General features: G+C 44.5%; 1 protein-coding gene across 1 annotated transcript in view; it reads right to left on the bottom strand.

Moving 5' to 3' along the window:
• The window catches only part of LHCGR (luteinizing hormone/choriogonadotropin receptor), a 132633-nt gene that overhangs the window by 49874 nt on the left and 58597 nt on the right, over window positions 1-24162 (bottom strand). Inside the window, exons 3-4 of the mRNA XM_066595521.1 lie at window positions 22305-22379; window positions 14682-14756 (exon numbers count right to left, since the gene is read on the bottom strand). Coding sequence (XP_066451618.1) covers window positions 14682-14756; window positions 22305-22379 — 150 coding nt within the window. The remainder of the gene's footprint in view (window positions 1-14681; window positions 14757-22304; window positions 22380-24162) is intronic.

Genomic DNA, 24162 nt, shown 5'->3' with positions numbered 1-24162 from the left:
GCAAGGTACACCTTACCATGGACACATGGTCTAGCAAGCATGGCCAGGGGGCGATATAGATCCTTGGCAGCACACTGAGTCTATGTTCTGCAAGTGGGACATGAAGCTGAAAGTTCACCCAAGAGTTGTGGGACATTCATCTTTGTCTGTCCCCTTCTCAAACCCCTCCTCCTCTTTCTCCACCTCTTCATACCACTTTTCAACATCCTCCACATCAGCACAGATATCCATATGTTACAAAATCCACCTTCCATACAGCGATGCACATGGTAAATGCTAAAATGCTGTCCCAAAAAGACAACTTGCTCTCAGCCCTCTTCATGTGCAATTTTACACCCGACCCTTGCCTGGCCCATGTGATGAACTTGGTAGTGCAGCGCTTCCTAAACAATTACCCAGGTGTACATCCAGTGTTGTAAAAAGCCAGGAAACTATGCTTACACTTTCAGAGTTCACAATCGGCCACATCTCGTCATGTGGAGATGCAATGACAGCTCAGGCTTCCACCCAACCGTCCCATCAGTGAGGTGCCTATACGGTGGAATTCCATATTGCATATGTTGCAGAGGCTAACCAGCAGAAAAGAGCAATCACGGAATACCAGATGGTGTAAACCAATAGCAGGAGCTCTATGAAGATGAATCCCTTGACGCCTGTGGAGTGTTTGCAGATCAAACATGTGTGACATTTTACTTGCTTTGAGGAACCAATCAAAATGGTCAGTTGTGATAATAAACTGATTAGTATCACTAACCCTGTTGCCTTCCTGCTGGAGCAGATGGTACAGGGCTTCAGGGACAATGACATGTTGTTGTCACAGGAAGAGGAAGGGATACCAATCTCTCAACTGCCTGACCAGTCTGCCATTACTGAACACTACTTCGAGGGTGGCTTTGGGCAAGGAAGGGGAACATCTTCTTCAACATATTTCTCCACCCCACAGAAGAGGTGTAGTGGAGGAAGAGCAGAAGGAGAAAGAAGAGGAGGGAGATAATGTAGGTCCAGAGGCAGGGGAGCGGCTACGCAATGTTCATCATTAACCCCAGCTATTCTACGTGGATGGCAAAACCACCCAGAGGACACTATTAGGCCTGACCCTGAGGAATGTGGACCATCACCCGTAGGTACTTTGGGGCATAAGACTGCTTTTATTCTGCAGTGCTTGCAGAAGGACTGTCACATAGCCCACATCAAAACATCAAAGCCAAAATGACAAATCTCATTCTGGCAGTAGAGGGACCTCAAAATTCATCACTACCAGGAGAGACTGTTAAGCAGCTTAAGCAGAGCACTTCTCCATGGCTACAGGGATGCATCCAAAATGGATCGTAACTCTGCGTCTCATGGTTGACAAGCAGGAATCTGCCACAGCAGCACCACCTCTGGTGGTAGGAGGTCTAGCAGAGGTATGGCATAGTGTTTTTCACCTGCCACAGCCTGTAACAAAAGCACAGGATACGACTCTCAGTCACAGGAGGCACTTGTCCGTCATGGTCCAAGAGTATATCAGCTCCTGCATTGATGTACTCCGACATGGTGTTGGCACTTTGACTTCTTGGTGTGTAAGCTGTATGAACTTGCACAAAATGTATTAGAAGTACCTACTCTTGCCTGCTCCACTGCCAGTGTGCTATCAGAAAGGGTGTTCAGCACAGCTCAGGGTATTATAACTGACAGACGCATCCGCCTGTCCACAGACAATGGGGGTTGCCTGACATTTATAAAAATGAACCAGACATGGATTTTACCTGACTTCTGCACCCCCTCATGTCAGATTCCACTGCTGTTGCTCTCATTTTCCTGCTTCCACCACGTTTCCTCCATCTACTTCCCCCCTAATAAAAAATAGGTCAATATGGAAATACAGAGCTGCAGCTCTCATGTCTTCACAAGGAGCACACTCTGCCCTTAGGGAGCTGCTGGTGGTGGTAGCGGAACTGCTGATGCTCTCCTTCTACTGGTTCCACCATGTTTCCTCCTCCTTCTCAAAAAAAAAATTCTCTACAGCTTTTCCTTGGAGAAGGTCTGTGCTTGGCTGTTCTGCTTTGGCATAATTTTTGGTAACTCTACTGCTTTTACTTGAAGGGAGAGAAGGAGTCGAGTGTTGTGTTATCTTGCAGAATTTCTTCTTGTAAAATGTATGGCATTTTTTATTAAACAAGCAGCACACCTGCTGTCTTGCATAGTGATATTTTTGATAGCTCCACAGATGTTACTTGAAGCAGGTCCGTGCTTGAGTGTTGTGTTCATCTTGCAGAATTTGCCCTTATAAAATTTATGACATTGCTTTTAAACCGAGTAACATACCTGCTGTCTTCATTGGTGCAATTTTTTAACTAGGAGACCGTGTGGGCCTTCTTTTGTTTGTAGTGACACCCGTGTGCTATAATTCAACCCTACACCACTGTACACCACTCTATTTTGACCAGTTTTCTGGAGGAACACATTGACTGCACTGGGGACCTTCAGGAGGGCAAATTAGTGATTTCGATTTTTACTCCCACTGACTTTAATAAGAGTTGGAATCAACCATCCCGATTCACTATGATTTTTATGAAATTGGCCCGATAGCAACACGAACTGATTATTCTACTAATCACTCATCAGTCATCACTAATGTTGGCAGCTTTACCTGCTTCCAGCGCTGTCCACACTTACAGCAGGCTCGGGGATCAGCTAATTGGGAGGGATCCAGAGTGGTGAACCCTGCTAATGAACTATTGATAATACTTTGAGGATAGGTCATCAATAGTCAGAGTTCTGGACTAGCCAGCATGGATTTAGTGAGAAAACCCCTTTAGATCCAAACACATTTTATTTCTACCCTTTTTTTAAGCCTGAAGCAGAATCCTGCGTAGGTTCAAAAGCTAGCATTAACATCATGTATTTTTGTTATGCATTAAGAGGTATCATATCTACAAGATGACTTGGTTTCTCTTGCTAGGTACAATTACACATTACTGGTCTATAATACTTTACTTTCTATATTGCTTTCTGCCCTTTCATAAATCAAGTGCATCATTGAGCCATGTGTCAAACAAAGCAACAAAATGTCATTATGCTGGAATCTCCAGCAATCAACTTTGCTCAGCACTGGATCGTCACATGAAGTGTTCTATTTTACTGTATTGCCACTAATGAAGTAAAAGAAGCATTAAATGGTGCCTATTGTAATCAATGAGCTTTGTAATACACAACTGTAATGGATCTTCCAGAGAAAAACACTCTGTCAGGTCCAAAGCGGATGAGATGGATACCACAAGGACTAGAAAGGGAACAGAGAGATTAGATACACAACATAACAACGCACAAGGAAGGGACACAACTAGAGCTGAGCGAGCACGCTCGGTAAAGGCAGTTACTCGAGCGAGCATAGCTCTTCTTGAGTAACTGCATACAGCAGATTCGGGAGGGTGGTGGGGGACGGCAGGGGTTAGCGGGGGGGAGGGGGGGGGGGAAGAGATCGCCGCTCCCAGCCGAATCTGCTCGGACCAGTATGCAGTTACTCAAGAAGAGCGATGCTCGCTCAAGTAACTGCCTTAACCGAGCGTGCTCGCTCATCTCTAGACACAATCTATTCCTGATCTTAAATTGACTAATCTGCCAAAAAGCAGATGGCCTATCTTCAGGAGAAGTCCCCAATAGTAGATTGCTGGGGTCCATTGCCTTGGCCCCCTGCTAATCAGCTGTTTGCCAGAATTCAGTTCAGCACTCTGTCACGTCCAAACTGGATGAGATGGATACCACAAGGACTAGAAAGAGAACACAGACTTATGTGCTGAACTGAATTCTGCAGGAAGCAGACAGCTCTATTCTTACTGTAGTCGCCAGGCTTGGTATTGCAGGCTAGGTTCCCATTGCAATGAATGGAAGCTTTGCCTGCAATACCAAGCCTGGCCACTACAGTAGGAACAGAGCTCTCTCCATTGAGCTTAGTGTACAAGCACGCCAGCTTGAGAAGTAGCTGATTGGCAAGTAACGGAACCCTGCCAATTGAGGGCTTATCCTTAGAATAGACCATCAATAGTTTATAACTGGATAACCCCTCTAAATCCTCAGTGTCCAGCACGAAATGAGCCTGGTGCATTACAAGGGCCGTAGCTGCCGCCATTATGCCACACATGACCTGTGCCCATCCGCCAGCCATGCTATGACACACTCTTTATAGTCATTCTTCGCTTTTACTAATCCATGTAGGTCCTGAATGTGATAATGGGTTGCCGAAGCCCTATCCATTATCATCGGTCGCATGGGACGACCCTTTTAAATCTAGCAAACTCTAATTTTTATTACCATAGTTTGTTTATTGTTCTCGGCACTTTCATAAATCCAGTGAATCATTGAGTCATTTATCAAACAACGCAACAAATAGACAGAACGGTTCTGCTAATTACAATTCAGACCATTCAAGCTTGATGTCTTCAGATTAATAGCTTAACAATGACTACAGTGAATAAATACATTGGCTTTCCCTCTATATTGTTCCTGGGGTAGAATGGACTTATATTACTCATTCGCTTGTAGGATCCTATATTCATATAAAATTGCCGGCAGCCCGTCTTGACACGGGATACGTGCGCCGCTAACAATGACAGATGTTCTTTCTTTGCCGTTCGAATCTGTCATCCCTGGTAACCCTTTGAAGCTTCACATCGTCATCGCAACAGGTTTTTTTTCCAGCTGTCATTAAATGTAATTTTCAATGACCAGGGCTAATCAGTAACTGGACTGTGGGTGTACAGTCATTATCACACGGAAGGCGACGATGGTGAAACACAAACCAGAACTCCTACGTCATCTTCTTCATTCCTTCCAGCGAGAGAGGCTACTTCTAACCGATGACAAGTTATTTACAGGGTTTCTTTTGTGTTTTTGCTATGGGATAATAAAAGGCATGATAAAACTAAAGTTATTAAAGCGCCCTTTATCGGCCGGATGCCAAAAACCGTGGTACCATATCATAGGCTATCCGTCGTGGCCAAGCATGATTGCTGGCCAAGCATGGGGTCCTTGCGGTGGGTCCGTAGTGACTATAGAGACCTATTCTTGATCCACAGGTTCTTTCGCAATGGAGACATTGGTTTTCCAAGTGGAAGACGGTCCCGACAAGGGTTGGCTTGACATGGTTTCCTCTTGATATGTTTCTCCCTTTCGCCCTCCATTCATGCCTTTTCGAAATTCACACCACTGTTGGCTGACCTCCAAATTGAGCGCTCAAGGGCAGGGGCTTCCAAGTTCTCTATGTCTATGCCACAGTTTTTAAGGTTAGCTTTAAGCCCATCTTTGAAGACACTAGGTGCACATAGACAGCACATGATGCCATTACAGACTATGAGGCTATATACATGGATGTTTTCGGATATTTTATCACATGGACCCATGTGAAGAAACTTATGAAGTCTTATTCCTTTCTGTTTCAAAGATGAGAAAAAAGACATGTAAACGTGTTGTGTCCATGTAAATCACACAGCACACACAACGGCGCCCATGTGCTGTCTGATGTGAGTTGAGCTGCAGTTAAAATCACTTAGGGCAGCCTCATACTGGGGCATTTGCAATACGCTGCAATTAGAACCCATGCATTTCAGTTGGTTTTGGCTTTAACAACAGGCTCATAGTACATTCACACAATAGACATTAACTGATCCATTGACTTCTATGGAAGATCATTGTGCAGGGTGGAGGAGGAGGTGAGCTGTGACCATCACCTCTTCTGAATAGTGGATCCTGTGTTAGCTATATATAGGTGTTGCTTTTCATTAAAATCCCACCTGTGTTGCTAATGACATGACTGCTGAAAAGCATTCTCTGCAGAATAGGAAGCATCAGGCTAATTATTAGGCTTAACCCTTTCCAATCCACTGTCTGACATCTAAAGACATTCTGATTGAAGACTGTACAGCTCCGAAGTCGAAAGACGTCCAGCAGTGTATTCTTACTGTATATTACTCGCCGCTCTGTTTTCGGGAGCCTCTCCAACATGTACGCATACCGCAGTACTGGCTCCAGCCACTAGATGGCGCCATTGTATAATGGCAAAAAGAGAAGGCCCCCTAGGAAACCCTGAATCCAATGAAAATTGCATTGCAAAGGGTTAATAGCCAGTGTCAAAACTGTAAGATATTAGAAATTTTTTAAATAAAGATTGCGAAATTGAAAAGAATCATCAAAATGTTTAAAAAAATCAGTTTCCAAAGCACGAAGATGGACAGTACACACTACAATATGGCAGAAGTATATGCCAAGTGTATCAGTATGTCTGCCTGGAAGGAGAAAACGCTCAAGACATGGAAAATGAACACCATATCCATGTAAAAGGAGGGAAAGGGGACGCAAAGTCACGACAGAAGTGACATATACTTCTGCTTTCATATTAATGCTTGATAAAGTGCAACGGCCTGAAACATTGTATTTACCTGTGAATGCCTGGAGTCACCAATAAACCTTAGAAGTATCACATAAAAGGATCTCTAGTATGGCCTGTCCATCTCCATGCCTTTGCATATCTTGGGACTTGTGCTTATTACGTCACACCGACATTGGGGGCGCGCTACCAATTGGTGTTTTGTAAAAAAATTTGGTTACTTTATGATGGGTATGTTTTATGTAGCATAGTCTCTGTCTGTTGGTTGTAGTGACAAGAACCATGAACACAGAGGTGCACCTTGACATACTAGACAATAATGTGCTGCCGACAATGTGGTAATACTCTGGGAATGGTCGGCCATACTTCCAACAAGACAATGCAGCTTGTCACACATCCAACGCTGTTTTATGTTGGTTTGAGAATCTGGATGTTCCACGATTGGACCGGCTGCACAGAGAACGCTACTGAGAATCTGGAACGTCAGACACAAATAAGCCATTGATTTCAATGACCAAAATGTAATGCTTCATTCCCCCTATGATGGCGCTGCAGGGGAATAGAACAGGTGCTGCAAAGTTTTCTTGCAGGTTACAGTTGATTAATTACAGTAGGAAATCCTGGAATTAGCTTAATTTTGTGGGATCCTTCTGCCCCCCAAAATTCCCACATTGGACCACCTTTATAATGTAGAGTATATTGTACCGGCTCTTTGATATTTTTACAGACAAAATACTTGATATTTACTCAGAATATGAATGTTTATTACATACCTACAAGAATACAAAGATTGAAAAATCTGTTTACCTGCAGCAAAAACTTTGCATGTTAGTGTTTTTTTAGGGTCTTAAAGGGGTTGTCTGGTTATAAACTTTTGATGGCCTATCTTCAGAATAAGACATCAATTGATGGGTTACATTGCTGATTAGCTGTTTTCCAGGCGGGTATGCTCATGCACTTAGCTGATTTCTGCAGTAAGCAAGGCAGCTCCATTCTTACTGCAGTGGCCAGGCTTGGTATTACAGGCAAAGATCCCATTCATTTCAATGGGAACATAGCCTGAAATACCTAGCATGGCCACTACAGTCTGAACAGAGCTTCCTGCGAAATCAGTTTAGCACATGATTGCACCGGCCCATTGAAGAGCTGATTGTCAGGAATCCTGGACGATGCAACATCGTTAATCTGCTTTTGATGACTTATCCTAAGGATAGGCCATCAATAATTTACAACCGGACAACCCCTTTAAATATTCATGACCTATCTTTAGGATAAACCATAAATATCAGATCAGTAAGCATCAATATGGCACCTCCACCCATCAGCTATTTGAAGTGGTGCTTAGGTAAGTACTACATCCCCTGTATACCAGGTACAGTGCTGTACATTGCATAGTGGTGGTGTCTGGTACTCTAACTGAATCCCTTTCATACAAATGGGACTGAGCTGCAAAAGGATCATTTGACCCTTGAACATGATGTCACAGGCTGAAGTGGAAACCACAGCACTCACCGAAGTGCTACAATCTCTTCAAACAACTGATCATTTATGGTGCCAGGACTTGGAGCCCCACCGATTTGATAGTGATGACCTATTCTACGGATAGATCATCAATTTTTAAGTTGAGAACTTTACAGTTCAGTCTTGTAAATCACCATGATTGTTGCTTTAAGGACTAGCAGTGAAGAATGTTTCAATCATCTCTGATAAGAAAATTAAATGATGGGATAGATTTAGATGCATAATCTGAAGCTAAAGGGAACAATGCAAATCTCTAACAAGGCCCCTACCTACCTAGCTTTTGGGCCCCAAAGGGGCCAGGATGCAACTGGGTTTAATAAAGTAGTAGTAAAGTAAGTTACAGCATCGGGACGAGTGCATGTGACATAATAGTAGACAAATGGAAGCCAAACCCAGCAGAAAAATATAAAAATGTCTGCCCAATCAGAAAAGAGATCCAATATTTATAGCTTAGAACAACAATCCTAGAACATCAGTTCAATGACTTCATCCGTGTAATTCTATTTTACTGTGAAGAATCTTTAATCGTCGCCTCGGTTATTATAGGAAATTTGCCAAGAACGACTAACATCTGGGAAAAAGTTTGAAGCATTTGTAAGAAGGATTTGGGACATGAACACAGATGTAAATTCACACCACATCCATGGCCATTGGAGCAGCTACTACCGGTAAAAGTGCCTCTGAAAATGTGTTTTAGTTGTACAGTGTTGCCTTGGGTTAAGAGTTCAATTCGTTCCGTGACAGAGCTCTTAACCAGGGGCGTAGCTAAAGGCTCATGGGTCTGGGGGGAAAAGTTTATCTTGGGACCCCCCAGCGTCTCCTAACCGCTTAACGCAGAGGTCCAACGTGAAGCTCCTGGGCTCCAATGCAAAACCTGTAATGGGGCCCCCAACTATAATGCTTTATTGATAACACTGGGCTCCCTATATGGAGAAGAGAGGCCTTATAAGCCTCCTAAGGCTCCTGGGCCCGGGGGCAACCGCATCCCCTGCATCCACCATAGTTATGCCAGTGTTCTTAATCCAAAACACTCATAAGTCAAATCAATTTTCCCAATTGAAATTACTGGAAAAGCCATTAATTCGTTCCGGATCACAAAGCTCTCCTACTGATTTCAATGGGAATGGTGTTGCCCCATTGAAAGCAATAGGACACCATCACCCCGCATTGATTTTCGGGGAAGGGCTTTAAATATAAGCCCTTCCCTGAAAAATCGTCCCTAGCTGTAGAAAAAAAAAATACTCACCTGTCTTCCGGGGCTCAGGCGCGTGTAGCCGCCGCTTGTTCTCCCTGCACTGCTTTGAAGCTTTTCAGCAGGCGGGGATTATCAATGCAGGGAGAACAAGCGGCGGCTAGACACACCTGAGCCCCAGGAGCGGCAGACGGGTGAGTATATATTTTTTACTAAGACTAGGGATGATTTTCAGGGAAGGGCTTACATTTAAAGCCCTTCCCTGAAAATCACTGCAGGGGTTGGCAGCAGGCATTGCTTTCAATGGAGCCACCGCCAGCGGCAGCCCCGTTGAGAGCAAGGCTTGTAATCCAAGTTTTTGCTCTTAAATCAAAGCAAATATTCGGGAGAGAGCCTGCTCTCAAGTCAAAAAGCTTGTAAGCTGAGGCACTCTTAACCCAAGGTATTACTGTACTTTGTGGGATGCATGGTCTCACTGAAAATGTGTTGGTGTCACGGAAGGGGCAGGCGACACAGAAACCCGGTTACCATGTGGACAGCAGGTTTACTAACATATATGCATTTTTATCATAATAAACAAACTTGGAGAATGGAATAACAGTGGGAAGTTTTGTCTCTTGCAGAAAGTTAGGCAGTTACTCTGGAAAAACATAAGGCAGCCTAACGGGCTCTAACTAAAAGTAGGAATACCTTTAACCCTTTCCAATCCACTGTCTGACGTCTTCAGACATTCTGATTGAAGGCTGTACAGCTCCGATTTCAGAAGACGTCCGACAGGGTATTCTTACTGTATATTACTGGCCGCTCTATTGTCGGGGGCCTCTCCAGCATGTCCCATACCGCAGTACTGGCTCTAGCAAGCAGATGGCGCCATTGTATAATGGCAGAAAGAGAAAACCCCCTAGGAAACCCTGAATCCAAAATTGGATTGCAAAGGGTGAATGTTACTGGAATTATATAACAGTCTTTTGTTAACCACAAAGCTCTTTAATACACTTTAACCACAGAACAGGTGATATTACCACTAAGTGTATTAACCCAGTAATAAATGACAGTTTACTGCACACAGTCTGAATGTCACTTAAGTATTAAACAATGTCTTGTCTACAACTGGCAGGTGCAATAACAGTCTAGAAGTTCCTGGCTCGTCTCCAGTCACACTACTGTATTTGTAGAGTTTGCTCGGGCACATAGATTGTGGCTGGCAGGCCTGCCTAGTCCCTGCAGTCTGGAGGTGTGGGGATTTATCGAAGACCGCCCGTAACTTACAGTTCTCCAGGCGTACTTGGTACCACAGAGTGAAAAAGAAGTCGCTTGTTGTCCAAAGGAGATGATTAATGAAAAGAGTTGCAGAACTGTGTCTTTATCTCTCTAACAGTCTCAGCCGTGGCCCCTTTGGCTGCAATCCTTGTGAATCTGTAATTTGACTTTCTTTGGTCTATCCTTCCCAACGATGATTCCTGACGCCACGGTTGTATAGGCAGCATCAATCCACAGTCTCAGACACTCCCAGAGTCCGTCCTTCTGTTCAGCTTTGCTGTGACGCAGATTCTCAATGCCACCATGCACAGGCCTCAGACACAATACCTCTTCCTTTTTTTCTCCAGGGACTTTTACCCGAACCACATGACCACCACAGCCAATCACTGTTTTTCTTTAATCAAGAAAAGGTAAGCAGCAATGTAACCATGCTACCAGTAGAGGTCAGTAGCAACCCACATTATACACAAATTAATACAATTGTAATTCAACATGCTTTCCCCAAGGGGAAGACACCATCGAGGTGTTGGTTTAACAACCCTGCACCTCCGTTACAATGGTAAAAATGTTACCTTTTACTTGAGGGCTCTTTCACATGGGCTTGGTTTTAGCGCATTAAAGATGTGTCAAAAAATTGTGGATAAACTGCACTAAAAATCGCATGAATGGGCAATTTTTAACATGCAGAAGACTCAAGCTTCATGTGCGTGAAAATCAGGCATTCACTGGAGCAGCATGTTTAAAAAACGTGCAGCTGCTCCAGGAGGAGAGAGAGATGAACCCCGCGGGGCTTCAGGATTTCCCCTCTGATTGGCCACGGGGCTCAGCCAATCAGAGGTAGCGCTTTCTGGAGGCGGGGATTTTTCCAACCCCGGCCTCCCAACACAGAAGACGACTGCCGGGGCTGGAGAGACGAGCCGGAGGGCTCTTCTAGATGAGTTAATCTTTTTACTTTTTTTAACAGCTAGCCATGATTTTCAGGAAATGGCTTATATTTCAAGCCCTTCCCCGGAAATTATTACTGTGGTGGTAGCCTTTATTCTATTGCTTTCAATGGGACTGCAGCGGTCCCCGCAGGGATGAAGGAGTCCCCTGCCATAGCTGTCACAGCTGTGTCAGGGGAGTGTAATGTACTCTCTATGTTTTCAATGGGGCAGGCGCTGCTGGCGCTGGCCCCGTTGGAAACAATAAGCGATATCGCAGATTCTTCTTTGTGATGCGAGGTTACAGTGAAAACATCACTAACGAGAATGAAACCATTGAAAATCATTGGTTTCATTATCATGCGTTTTCACTCACTCTCGCATCGCAGGGAAGTCGTATCGCCAGTGGCTGTGAGCCCTTAGACTGATTCAGTTTTGTATTATGGATGTAGCAGAGACAAATTTGTATTGCAATGTTTTATCTCTCGTTAAACAAGACTTCAAGTCAGCTTACCATATTAATTACACCCAGACAGTTATCATGATGTGAAAAAAGTTCAGTTCTACTATATGTACTATCTGTACTTTAGGAGGTAAAATTACTGTCACTTTACCCGAATAAAGGGAAAAAAAATCCCTAAATACGTCTTTGAATCTGTTGAAAAAAAAAACTGGATTCTCTGGAGCAAAATAAAATTCTGGAAGAACTTCCTACCTGCGTTCTAGCAATATTCCATCTCATTTCATGCCAAAAAGTCCGTGAAATGAAATCTTCCTTGGTCGATGTGCTATACTGCTACTAGATTTTGTAATTTTGGTAGGATTAACTTGTAGATGTTATAGCATTATCTTACATTTTATAAAATGAGGACTGATTGCTGCACACTGCAACAAACTCTTAGAGAATTTTCTATAAGGGAACCGGTCACTGAATTAGGTTTTCCCCTTGAACTTTGCTGTATAGACTGGGACAGGATTGACAGAGTTCTCTCAATATCATTGCGTTGTGACCCAGTACTGTCACTTCTATGGAGTGTTAAAATCTCTGTGAGACTATATGTATATGCCCGTGAATGTACAATGAATTTAATCACTATCCTGTGCCTTATAGTCGGTGGGTACGTAAACTGTAGGACAGAGAGGGTTAAGAAAGCCTAGTATTTTAAGTTTCTCCATTACAGCCAATAAGTATCACGCTGGTGAGAGGAGTAAAGGTTATAAAAGTTTCTGCAGTTATCTAGAAGAGTCAGTCTAGAGGAGAGTAGTGTAAAGACATTAAGCTGGTTTTAGGAATCAGTCATTCACAGCAACCTCAAGATTCGGGCCGGCTGTTATATAGATGGTTTGTGTTGAAGGTTCCAGACTCCATGGCCGTGATGAAATCTCACAATGGGCAGTATGGAGCAGCAAGGTAGCAATGAGGAAATCTACCACCATGAGGACTGGACTTTAACTGGATAGGATTGTAAAGAATTGTACGTTTTTCACCTGGATGTTCAACTCTTACATGTTTGGAACAAGCAGAAGTGAGTTGAACTGTTTTTCCCTAGACCTGACTTACGGCACTCTTTTTTTTTTTACTGGGGTTTCAACTACACCATACCAGGGAGCAGAGACCAGATCTTCACCATCACCCCATATTTCCCTTTGTGAGTAGCGGGTTAGAAAGTGACAATATTGTCCACTGTAAGGCAAATAAGCATCCCCAACCTGGTCACCACTATCAGAGGAAGACAGATCCAATGATAAATAACAGCTCTTTTGTACAGGTTGCAGATTGTATTCCTAATAAACAGACAGATAAAGCTCTGTATGAAGCTCATCTGCCATTCCCTGGTCTCTGGTGAAGCGGACTGTAAAGGGTGGTCATCGAAATTAGATATAGATTGGCCAAACCCACCCATTTGACTTATCACTTAAGGGGGTTGTCCAAGGTTTGAAAAACATGGCTGCTTTCTTTCACACACAATGCCATGCTTATATATAGGGTTGTGTGTGGTATTGCAGCTCAGCTTCCATTCACTCAATGGACAACCTCTTTAATGTCTATGTTGGCCTCCGGACACTTTCTCCAGTGGCAGCTGTTGGGGGAGATAAGGATCCAGCAGTTGGATTTTGTTCTTGGGAGAGTGACTAGCAGTGGCGCATTGATAAGACATTCGCGCTCAGTTGAGCCAAGTGTGCATGTACATGGGGTGGTCAGGTGAGATAGCTGTAGCTATCTAAAGTGCATGGGTAGCTTAACATCTCTTTTGGAGACTGCATCAGTCTACTGACACTTTCTGACCATGAAAGTGGTATTCACACAAAGAACATTTATTATCTACCCTCAAGATATGTGATACATTTATGACTGCTGGGGCCCCATTACTGGCTGTTTCTGATGGCTCCATAGACTCTGTATGGAGAATCAGCATGCATACTCAACCACCACTCCAATCAACTCATTGTTGCTGTGTGGTGAAGTGGAATGGGGGACATTGGATCCCAGTTTTAGTGATCATGGGATTCCCCCTAATGAGGCCTCCAGTGATCATACCATTATAACCTTGCATGTCCCTTAATCTCCCATTCATTGCACCTAACATAAAGCACAAATACCCTGCTGTACCTTCCATACTGACAGCTCAGTAAGGAATTGCGCACATCCAATATGGCCGACCTGGTGAACAATAAAAAATAAATAGTTGCAATATTAACCCCCTTCCCTTCTATGACATTTATGTACATCACAAACCTGCAGGATGGGTATGAAGTGGGCTCAGGAGCCAATGCATACCCATGGATATAAGCTGTTGAAATGGCTGACATCTCTTGCAAAGACCCGTGATTGGAGCTATCTGATTGCGACATATAAGCTGTTAACTGGAGGGGGCTCCCTCTGACTCGTTATTGAGCATTAATCATATCATGGGAGGCAAAATTGCTTATTCACAAAGCCAAAGATAGGAAACGTCCCTCCGTCATGCAGATATCTGAGCAATGTTGGAAAGGTTATGTGCAGAAATTGGATGTCTCGGCAGTGAATCTTCCGATATTTTGTCAATATGGTGAGAATGGTAGGTCCTTATTTGCCTGATCTACCTATGTGACACATTTAGTGCAGATTGGTCCATTCGGGTGGCATTTCCGATTTTTGCTAATTTGTCACAAGCAGTGGGTGCTAGAAAACTGAAACCTAGTCTAAAACCTTTGGAAGCTGATTTACCTATATATCAAATTTATTGCAGATTAGTCCAGTCATTTGGCTGTATATATAGAGAACAGACAACAGAAATTCCTATATATATATATATACATAAAGATGTAATATATATACATCTATTGCACATTGGACAAATGTATGCAGAACATGAACAGATTCAGAGAAGTCTTCACAACTTGAAGCTGTGAGATTGAAATAGTAAAGTGAATAACTTACAAGTATTTTAATTTTGGTAGGTTTTCAAAAGCTCGATGTCCAATATGGACCAGGTTTTTTGTGCTTCTGATTGTTCTACAATGAGAAAAGGAGATTAGCATTATATTTCAGGTTAGACCTGCAATAGATACATGGGTTATTGAAAGGTGTTATCAAGTAGTATTTTTGCACTGGCCATACTATAAGTGTCATGTTACTAGACATAAACTTAGACTTTTATAAACAAATTCTGCTTACTTTATTTTCCTGTGGCTGGTCCATACAGTAGCCGTTTTAAGGGGTTTTCCAGCTTTAAAGGGCCACTCTGGCGAAAATTCATTTTTCAATCCCTGCCCTCCTCACCTGCTTGCCTGTGACACTCTTGAAGTGTCCTCTGTATATTTCAGCCACTTCCCTGCAGGGCAGCCCCCTGTCTGATGCTTGTCATATACCATGTTGAGCATGAGATTTTTTACTTTTACTTTCAATCTATCCCATGATGCATTAGAACATCCCTAGCTGTGACTATACCATTTCTTCCTGCTGGAGTGACAGTTTAATTACTATCTATATTCACCTGAATAAACTACAGGCCATAAGTATACAATGAAGATGATGAGCTGTGATCTCCTCTATTATGCTGCTGTGACAGAAGCCTCTAATCACTATCAATAACTTGGATGGGAGTGCCTGCATCCTCCTCTGGACAGTTTCTCAGGTAGGATGCATGTAATAGCATAGCACAAACTAAGAAACTGACTAGTTTCAGACATCATAACCCCAAGTAAATCTGAACTGGTCAGAATTGAGATCACATGACCATCTGAGAAAAAAAAAAAGAGGCCAGTAATTTCAGGTTGCTTATATGTATATACGGGGAAGGGAGGGGGGATAGCTACATAATGAATAGAAAAAAAAAATCACCCTTTAAGTGATCATTTAAGAACAGGTCACCAATAGTAGATCTCTGGGGGTCTTGCTTCCTTAGACCCCAGTCGATCAGCTGTTCACTGGGACTGGTATACTTGTGGACAGAGCCGATGTGTGATTGTAGCGTACAGCTCTGTGCACACTACAGCAGCCCAGCATGGTATTACAGTCAGTTTAATTCATTTCAATGGAAACTCTGCCTGCAATACCATGCTGGGCCACTACAATGTGTAGAGAGCTGATAGTTTCCAGTGCTCAGTGCACAAACACACCGGTCCCAATGAACAGCTGATCGGTGAGAGTCATAGGCAGTAAACCCCAGCAAATCTACTATTGATGATAGGTCATCAATCACTTAGAGCTGGAAAACCCCTTTATCCTCATCCTCTGACCAATAATAACAATAGATCTGGTGATATAAAAACACAATGCTAGATATCTACTGCATGAATAGATGAGGTTGCGCAGCTACTTTATGGAGCTGCACTCTGTATAATGCATACACAGAGGTTGGGAGACCAATGGGCTGAACCACAGCTTCAGAGTTTCCAACAGCAAAAATAATGCTTGATCCAGGACAACCAATAAGTGTAAAGAACAAGTATCAATAGTTGTATACGTATAATACACTGATACGAAAATGTGTCCATCCACTGATGGCCAATTGTATTGAACATTTGAGGGACTTTGCCCTTTTTGATCACTATGCAGAATAATAGTAATATAAAAAGTAACATACAATAATGACAAGGATAAAAAAATCAAAGTGTCAACAAAAACCACTAAGGGCATGGCGCAACCCAACCACTACAGATGCGTAAGAATTGCTAGTTGTGAACAATTACTTTATTGAAAGCCAGAATGCTGTTCAGTTCAAGTACGACTAGCAATCCTTATGCATCCACTAGTAATTATTAGGAAATGATAGTACCAGTGTTTCTGGTGGTGCAATGCGCCACATAGCTCTGCTACATGCACATCATGCACACACACAACAGTGGTACATGGCATGCGCATGGTACAACCACAGCTCTGCTACATTATATGTGCGTGAAGGACACAGCTGTGCCACAGTACATGTGCATGTTACAAACTCAGCTCTGCTACATGACATGCGCGTGACAGACACAGCTGTGCTACATGACATGAGCATGTTACAAACACAGCTCTGCTACATGGCATACATCCATGCTGACTATACACATTACACGCACGGCACATTAGACAAACAGCCACTTGCAGCTCTAATACATTTATTCTGATGGCACAAATGACGCACACAGTTTCTGGATACAGTGATCAGCCCCTGGTCATGTGATCCCTGACTCCACATGACGGTGACGTAATTACAGGTCCTAGTAGTTTCTGTTGGCTTATCCAGTAAACAGTACCACCAAACTCCAGAATGGCTCCTCCCACAGCAGTGACATCACCACAGGTCCTTCAGCCTGCCAGATCTCTGTGGTGGCGATAGGTCAGTGTCTCCTGTCAGGACCGCTGATCTGTGGTGGAGGTAGGTCGGTGTCTCCTGTCAGGACCGCTGATCTGTGGTGACAGTAGGTCAGTGTCTCCTGCTAGGACCGCGGATCTGTGGTAGAGGTAGGTCGGTGTCTCCTGTCAGGACCGCTAATCTGTATGGTGGTAGGGCATTGGCTCCTGTCAGGACTGCTGATCTGTGGTGGCGATAGGTCGTTGTCTCCTGTGAGGACCGCTGATCTGTGGCGACAGTAGGTCGGTGTCTCCTGTCAGGACCGCTGGTCTGTGGTGGATGTAGGTAGGTGTCTGTCAGGACCACTGATCTGTATGGTGGTAGGTCGGTGTCTCCTGTCAGGACTGCTGATCGGTGGTGGCCATAGGTCAGCGTCTCCTGTCAGGACAGCTGATCTGTGGTGACAGTAGGTTGGTGTCTTCTGTCAGGACCGCTGATCTGTGGTGGATGTAGGTAGGTGTCTGTCAGGACCGATGATCTGTATGGTGGTAGGTTGGTGTCTCCTGTCAGGACCACTGATCTGTGGTGGAGGTAGGTTGGTGTCTCATGTCAGGATCGCTGATCTGTGGTGGCAATAGGTGAGTGTCTCCTGTCAGGACTGCTGATCTGTGGTGGCAATAGGTCAGTGTCTCCTGTCAGGACTGCAGATCTATGGTGAAAGTAGGTCGGTGTCTCCTGTCAGGACCGCTGGTCTGTGGTGAAAGTAGGTCAGTGTCTTCTGTCAGGACCGCTGGTCTGTGGTGGATGTAGGTAGGTGTCTGTCAGGACCACTGATCTGTATGGTGGTAGGTCGGTGTCTCCTGTCAGGACTGCTGATCTGTGGTGGCCATAGGTCAGTGTCTCCTGTCAGGACCGCTGATCTGTGGTGACAGTAGGTTGGTGTCTTCTGTCAGGACCGCTGATCTGTGGTGGATGTAGGTAGGTGTCTGTCAGGACCGCTGATCTGTATGGTGGTAGGTTGGTGTCTCCTGTCAAGACCACTGATCTGTGGTGGAGGTAGGTTGGTGTCTCATGTCAGGACCGCTGATCTGTGGTGGCAATAGGTCCGTGTCTCCTGTCAGGATCGCTGATCTGTGGTGGCAATAGGTCAGTGTCTCCTGTCAGGACTGCTGATCTGTGGTGGCAATAGGTCAGTGTCTCCTGTCAGGACCGCTGATCTGTGGTGGCAATAGGTCAGTGTCTCCTGTCAGGATCGCTGATCTGTGGTGGCAATAGGTCGGTGTCTCCTGTCAGAACCGCTGATCTGTGGTGGCAATAGGTTAGTGTCTCCTGTCAGGACTGCTGATCTGTGGTGGCAATAGGTCAGTGTCTCCTGTCAGGATCGCTGATCTGTGGTGGCAATAGGTCGGTGTCTCCTGTCAGAACCGCTGATCTGTGGTGGCAATAGGTCAGTGTCTCCTGTCAGGACTGCTGATCTGTGGTGGCAATAGGTCAGTGTCTCCTGTCAGGATCGCTGATCTGTGGTGGCAATAGGTCGGTGTCTCCTGTCAGGACCGCTGATCTGTGGTGGCAATAGGTCAGTGTCTCCTGTCAGGACAGCTGATCTGCAGTGACAGTAGGTCGGTGTCTCCTGTCAGGACCACTGATCTGTATGGTGGTAGGTCGGTGTCTCCTGTCAGGACTGCTGATCGGTGGTGGCCATAGGTCAGCGTCTCCTGTCAGGACCGCTGATCTGTGGTGGCAATAGGTCAGTGTCTCCTGTCAGGACAGCTGATCTGCGGTGGATGTAGGTTGGTGTCTGTCAGGACCGCTGATCTGTATGGTGGTAGGTCGGTGTCTCCTGTCAGGAGCGCTGATCTGTGGTGGAGGTAGGTTGGTGTCTCCTGTCAGGACCGCTGATCTGTGGTGGCAATAGGTCACTGTCTCCTGTCAGGACCTCTGATCTGTGGTGGCAATAGGTCGATGTCTCCTGTCAGGACCGCTGATCTGTGGGGGTGGTAGGTCGATGTCTTCTGTCAGGACCACTGAGTTGTGTCTGACATAACAACAGCTTAGTTGTATTCTCAGTGTGGTGTCTCAATAGGTCGGTGTCTCCTGTCAGGACCGCTGATCTGTGGTCGCAATAGGTCAGTGTCTCCTGTCAGGACTGCTGATCTGTGGTGGCAATAGGTCGGTGTCTCCTGTCAGGACTGCTGATCTGTGGTGGCAATAGGTCAGTGTCTCCTGTCAGGATCGCTGATCTGTGGTGGCAATAGGTCGGTGTCTCCTGTCAGAACCGCTGATCTGTGCTGGCAATAGGTCAGTGTCTCCTGTCAGGACTGCTGATCTGTGGTGGCAATTGGTCAGTGTCTCCTGTCAGGATCGCTGATCTGTGGTGGCAATAGGTCGGTGTCTCCTGTCAGGACCGCTGATCTGTGGTGGCAATAGGTCAGTGTCTCCTGTCAGGACCACTGATCTGTGGTGGCAATAGGTCAGTGTCTCCTGTCAGGACAGCTGATCTGCGGTGACAGTAGGTCAGTGTCTCCTGTCAGGACCGCTGATCTGTGGTGGATGTAGGTAGGTGTCTGTCAGGACCGCTGATCTGTATGGTCGTAGGTCGGTGTCTCCTGTCAGGACTGCTGATCTGTGGTGGAGGTAGGCCGGTGTCTCCTGTCAGGACCGCTGATCTGTGGTGGCAATAGGTCAGTGTCTCCTGTCAGGACCTCTGACCTGTGATGGCAATAGGTCGATGTCTCCTGTCAGGACTGCTGATCTGTGGGGGTGGTAGGTCGATGTCTTCTGTCAGGACCACTGAGTTGTGTCTGACATAACAACAGCTTAGTTGTATTCTCAGTGTGTTAGGACTAGCTATGATGGCGCCAGGGGGCGGAGCTATGAAGGCACTCACCCACTCACATACTTACATACTTACGGACTAGTGGTCATTGGCAGTTTGACTACAAACAGTCAGTTGGGTTGAGCCAAGCCCTTTGTGGTTTTTTGTTTCCACTTCAATCCAGTCCCTGACGCTTATATGACCCTTGGCTTATTGCCAGCATCAATCGCGAGTCCCGCTCTATCTTTTAAGTATTCCAAGCCAACTATATTGAGCTTCACTACCTGTAAAAATTACACCGAGTCTGACCTATTTGCTTTGCCAGCTTCTTTTTTCTGCTCACACCTATAATGATAAATGTCCGCTGATGTTAAAGGATTATTTCATGATTAAGGGGGTTGTCTAGTTGTCAAATGATTTTTTTTTAAACTATAGCTGCACAGCAGTACTTACCCCTTCTCTGCACCAGCAATTCAGCGCTGCAATCCTGCCATCCTCCCATTTTTTGTTTAGGAATGGCTATCACCTGGTTGCTTAAGCCAATCAGAGGCCATAGCAGCCAGGTGCTGTTCTCCTGCCATCATGGCTCCCAGCATCAGGGCAATGATGCTAAGAGAATGACATGCTACCGCTGCAGCTGTCAGGTGGTAATTGTTTGCAGCTATAGTTGCAAAATCATCCAGACAACCCCTTGAAATATTCCATTTCCCTGTTAGATCTCGCAATACGTAACAATTTTCTAATTAACTTTGAAGAGTTTGTCCACTTTGAACAATTTCTTTGTGTTACCAGTATTCCTTGAGGATAAGCTGATCACAGGGTGCCCCACTGTTGGGACCCCCAGCAATCGGCTATAATCTGTGGGGAAATCTGGGAGCAAGTGTTGCATTTCCCTGCAGCGCCCCCATAGGAGAAATGCAGCATTGCAAAGTTTCTATGGAAGAGCAAGGCTCACTGAAGCTAATAGATGAGAGCCCTGAATTATAAATTGAAGGGAATAAACTTTTGTTATGTTACACCTGCAGGGAGGGGGCAGAAACTTTTCACACCACAGTGTAACTGTATTTACAGCATACTGTATGCTGGCCAGAGCATAAAGGCTCCTTCAAAAGGAATAGATTTGTTCATATTTCCATATTTTGCACGCACATTTCAATCGTGCAAAAAACCCGCAGCATGCTCTACGTTTTTGAGTATTTGTGCACCAAAGGTCCCTGCAGGAGTCTAATGGGGGGTGCAGAAATGCGCATTCAATACGCAAGGAGATGCGTAATATGCTGCATAATTCTGCTGGTAAGTGAACACATCTGGAACCATTAGATGAATTAGCCATTTCAAGCAATGCTTCTTTGTTTGGCGCTCGTAAGTGAACATGCTCTGTGGGCAGATAAGGTCTCCTTCACATAAGCGACACGATATCACTGCGAGAAAATCACACCAGAATTGCATCGGTGGTCCGTACGATATCGCTGCATTTTCTTGCGGCAATACAGTGATTCTGTGTACTACTTGTGAAGATCTTCGGGGAGAACCTTAAAATATAAGCCCTAGCTGCAGGAAAAAAAAAAGAATATATCACCTTAGAAGCGCTGTTCGGCTCCGCTGCATCTGCTCCCTGGTCCCTGGCACTGGTCTTCAGCATCTCTTCTGGGCTGGGATTGAAAAATCCCTGCCTCCTGGAAGCGCTGCCTCTGATTGGCTGAGCGTTGTGACGCTCGATGAACCAATCACAGCCATTCATTGAGTACTGGCTCGATGAACCAATCACAGTCATTCATTGAGCACTGGCTCTGATTGGCTAAGCATCACAGCGCTCAGCTAATTAGAGGCAGTGCTTCCAGGAGGCGGGAATTTTTCAATTCCCAGCCAGAAGAGATGATTAAGAACAATGCCGGAGACAGGGAAGAAGATGCAGCGTAGCCCTAGACAGTGCTTCTAAGGTAATGTATTCTTTTTTTTCCCCTACAGCTAGGTCTTAGTTTAGGTCATTGAAAGTAGGATTTCCTACTGTCAAAGTTGCATTGCACCGCACGAAAATTGAGTTTTTGTGCGATGTGATGCAACAGAGAAGAAGGCTCCATAGGGAAACATGGGCTACATATCCTTGCGAGTCGCCTGCATATCTCGAAACCCGCAAGGTTTTTGACTTACAATGTCGCATGCTACAAAACAGCGCAAATGTGAAGGAACCCATAGGAAAGCATGGGCTTCACATACACGCGATTTGTAGCATTGTCGCAATGCGTGAAAATTGCATGACTTTGTCGCCCATGTGAAGGAGGTCTTAAAGTACAGTAGAATATGCCGAAATGCGCGTATAAAAGCATAGCTTGTTCCATAAATACTTTCCGCTGAGACGCGAGAAAAGCACATAAGCTTGTTTTACATATCCGTTATTGTATTTCTTCTTTCAACAGAGTGACTAAACTACTAATAAAGTGGTGGAAAGATCCAAGCAATTGCTACTTACAATTCTGTCAGGTTGAGAAGTTTGGCAAATGCGTGATTTTGAATACTTTCCAGTGAATCACTTTGGGATATTGCTCTGCCAAAAACAAGAAAAAAAGTTATGAAATACAATAGTTTATGAAGTTACAACTTATTATAGTTTATGAGGTTACTTCTGAATATGAGGTTACTTCTCTATACCAGTGGGAGATGTTACAATGCCTCAGCAGCGCCACCTATTAGAACGTAGCTTTCCTACAAGTCAGTATTGGGCTTTTTAAAACTCCTTGTAACAATTGGGAATATAAACCAAACCAGAGTTTTCTCCAGAAGGAAAATGTGAAGAAGACTCTGGTTTTGGCTTTTCCTTCCAGTTATTTTACAAGACCTGTTCAAAGGTCAGACATTGACGTGCGAGAAAACTTACTTCTAATTTCCCAGAGTAGTATTGCATGGCTTTGTAGGTCTCCTCACGCCTTTTAGGCGCTCTAAACAATGAGAAAATGTACCCCTCCAGACCCATTTCTCTATGTTACAGTCATGTTGTAGTTATTACATGCACAACCTAGGTCAAATATTAATTTTACTTACCATGCCCCATTCTAGCATGATTCTGAGGGCCAAATTAAAGTTGTGGGCGCCCATCCTGCTTCTTATCACATGACCCCTTATGGCAGTTACATATAGGAGAGGTGGCTGCTTATGCACCAAACCCTCTCCGCTGAATTTTTGGGAGTTATGGGGACTGATACAAGCCAGTGACTCTCGAAGGCTGCAAAGAGATGGCCACACACGTGCGTCTCCACCTCATTTGGTTAGATGGGACCACCAAACAGCCATAATGAAATCCTCATTTTTCTGAGAGGTGGAGGAACAAGAGATACACAGGGCTCTGTGCTTGCCTCGGGGGCACTACTGTGATAGGTGCAAAGGATACATTGGCATTCGCACCCAGAGGACATAGGGGACTTCCCCATATGAGGAGGCCAGTACTATAAATGAAGCAGAATAGTTGTGGAAACCCCTGTTACAGATTTTGCATTGGGTCCCAACAGCTACAAGTTATGCCTTTGGCTTGTCTCCCCAATCCCAGTCTGTCGTCGTGCATGACAAGCCTTGAACATGCTGCATACTGACCAGACTATAGCAATGCTCTCCAACGTCTTGCTGTTCACCTTACATAGTATGGTGCTTTTGCACTGTACTTTCACTTGGTGTCCTCTTACCCCATAAAGTGTTTTGTTATGCAGTGTACACATATAACCCTTCAAAACTGTACCCAGTTAGAAGAGCCATAAGATACGGTACCCATATAACACTTCCATAGAATTTCCTTAATAATAGTACTGTACAGGCAGCCACCACCATACACTGCAAAAATAATATACAGTCACAATCAAAATTATTCAACCCCCATTGCAAAATACGTTTGTTTTCAAAATTTACAATTTTTCAGCTTTTTTGCAAAAAAACAATCAAACAAGAACAATTTAAATAGGTCAACTCAACACCAACAAATATGACAAGTGGTTTCTTCAAATTTATTATAAAATGCCACTTTTAGTGACTACTACAGTCTCAAAATTATTCAACCACCTGAATAGAATCCCTTACAATAGCAGATATTTGCAAATGAAGACTTGCCTCCAGCACATGTGATGCAACTAATCAAGGGCTTCATTAGTTGCATCAGGTGTACTTGAGATAAAGCACATCAGATACCTGTACTGGCTGGGATTTGTTTACATTTGATTGCATGTTAGAAATATGGGTAATGCGGGTAAATCCAAAAAGTTAATAGAAGAGATTATTGCCTTGCACAAACTAGTAAAAGAATACAAAAAGATAGCAAAAGCACTGTTTCTTGAAATACAGTCGGA

Source organism: Eleutherodactylus coqui, chromosome 3 (genome assembly GCF_035609145.1).
Source record: "Eleutherodactylus coqui strain aEleCoq1 chromosome 3, aEleCoq1.hap1, whole genome shotgun sequence".
Taxonomy (NCBI): Eukaryota; Metazoa; Chordata; class Amphibia; order Anura; family Eleutherodactylidae; genus Eleutherodactylus; species Eleutherodactylus coqui.
This window is presented reverse-complemented; position numbering and strand designations above follow the sequence as displayed.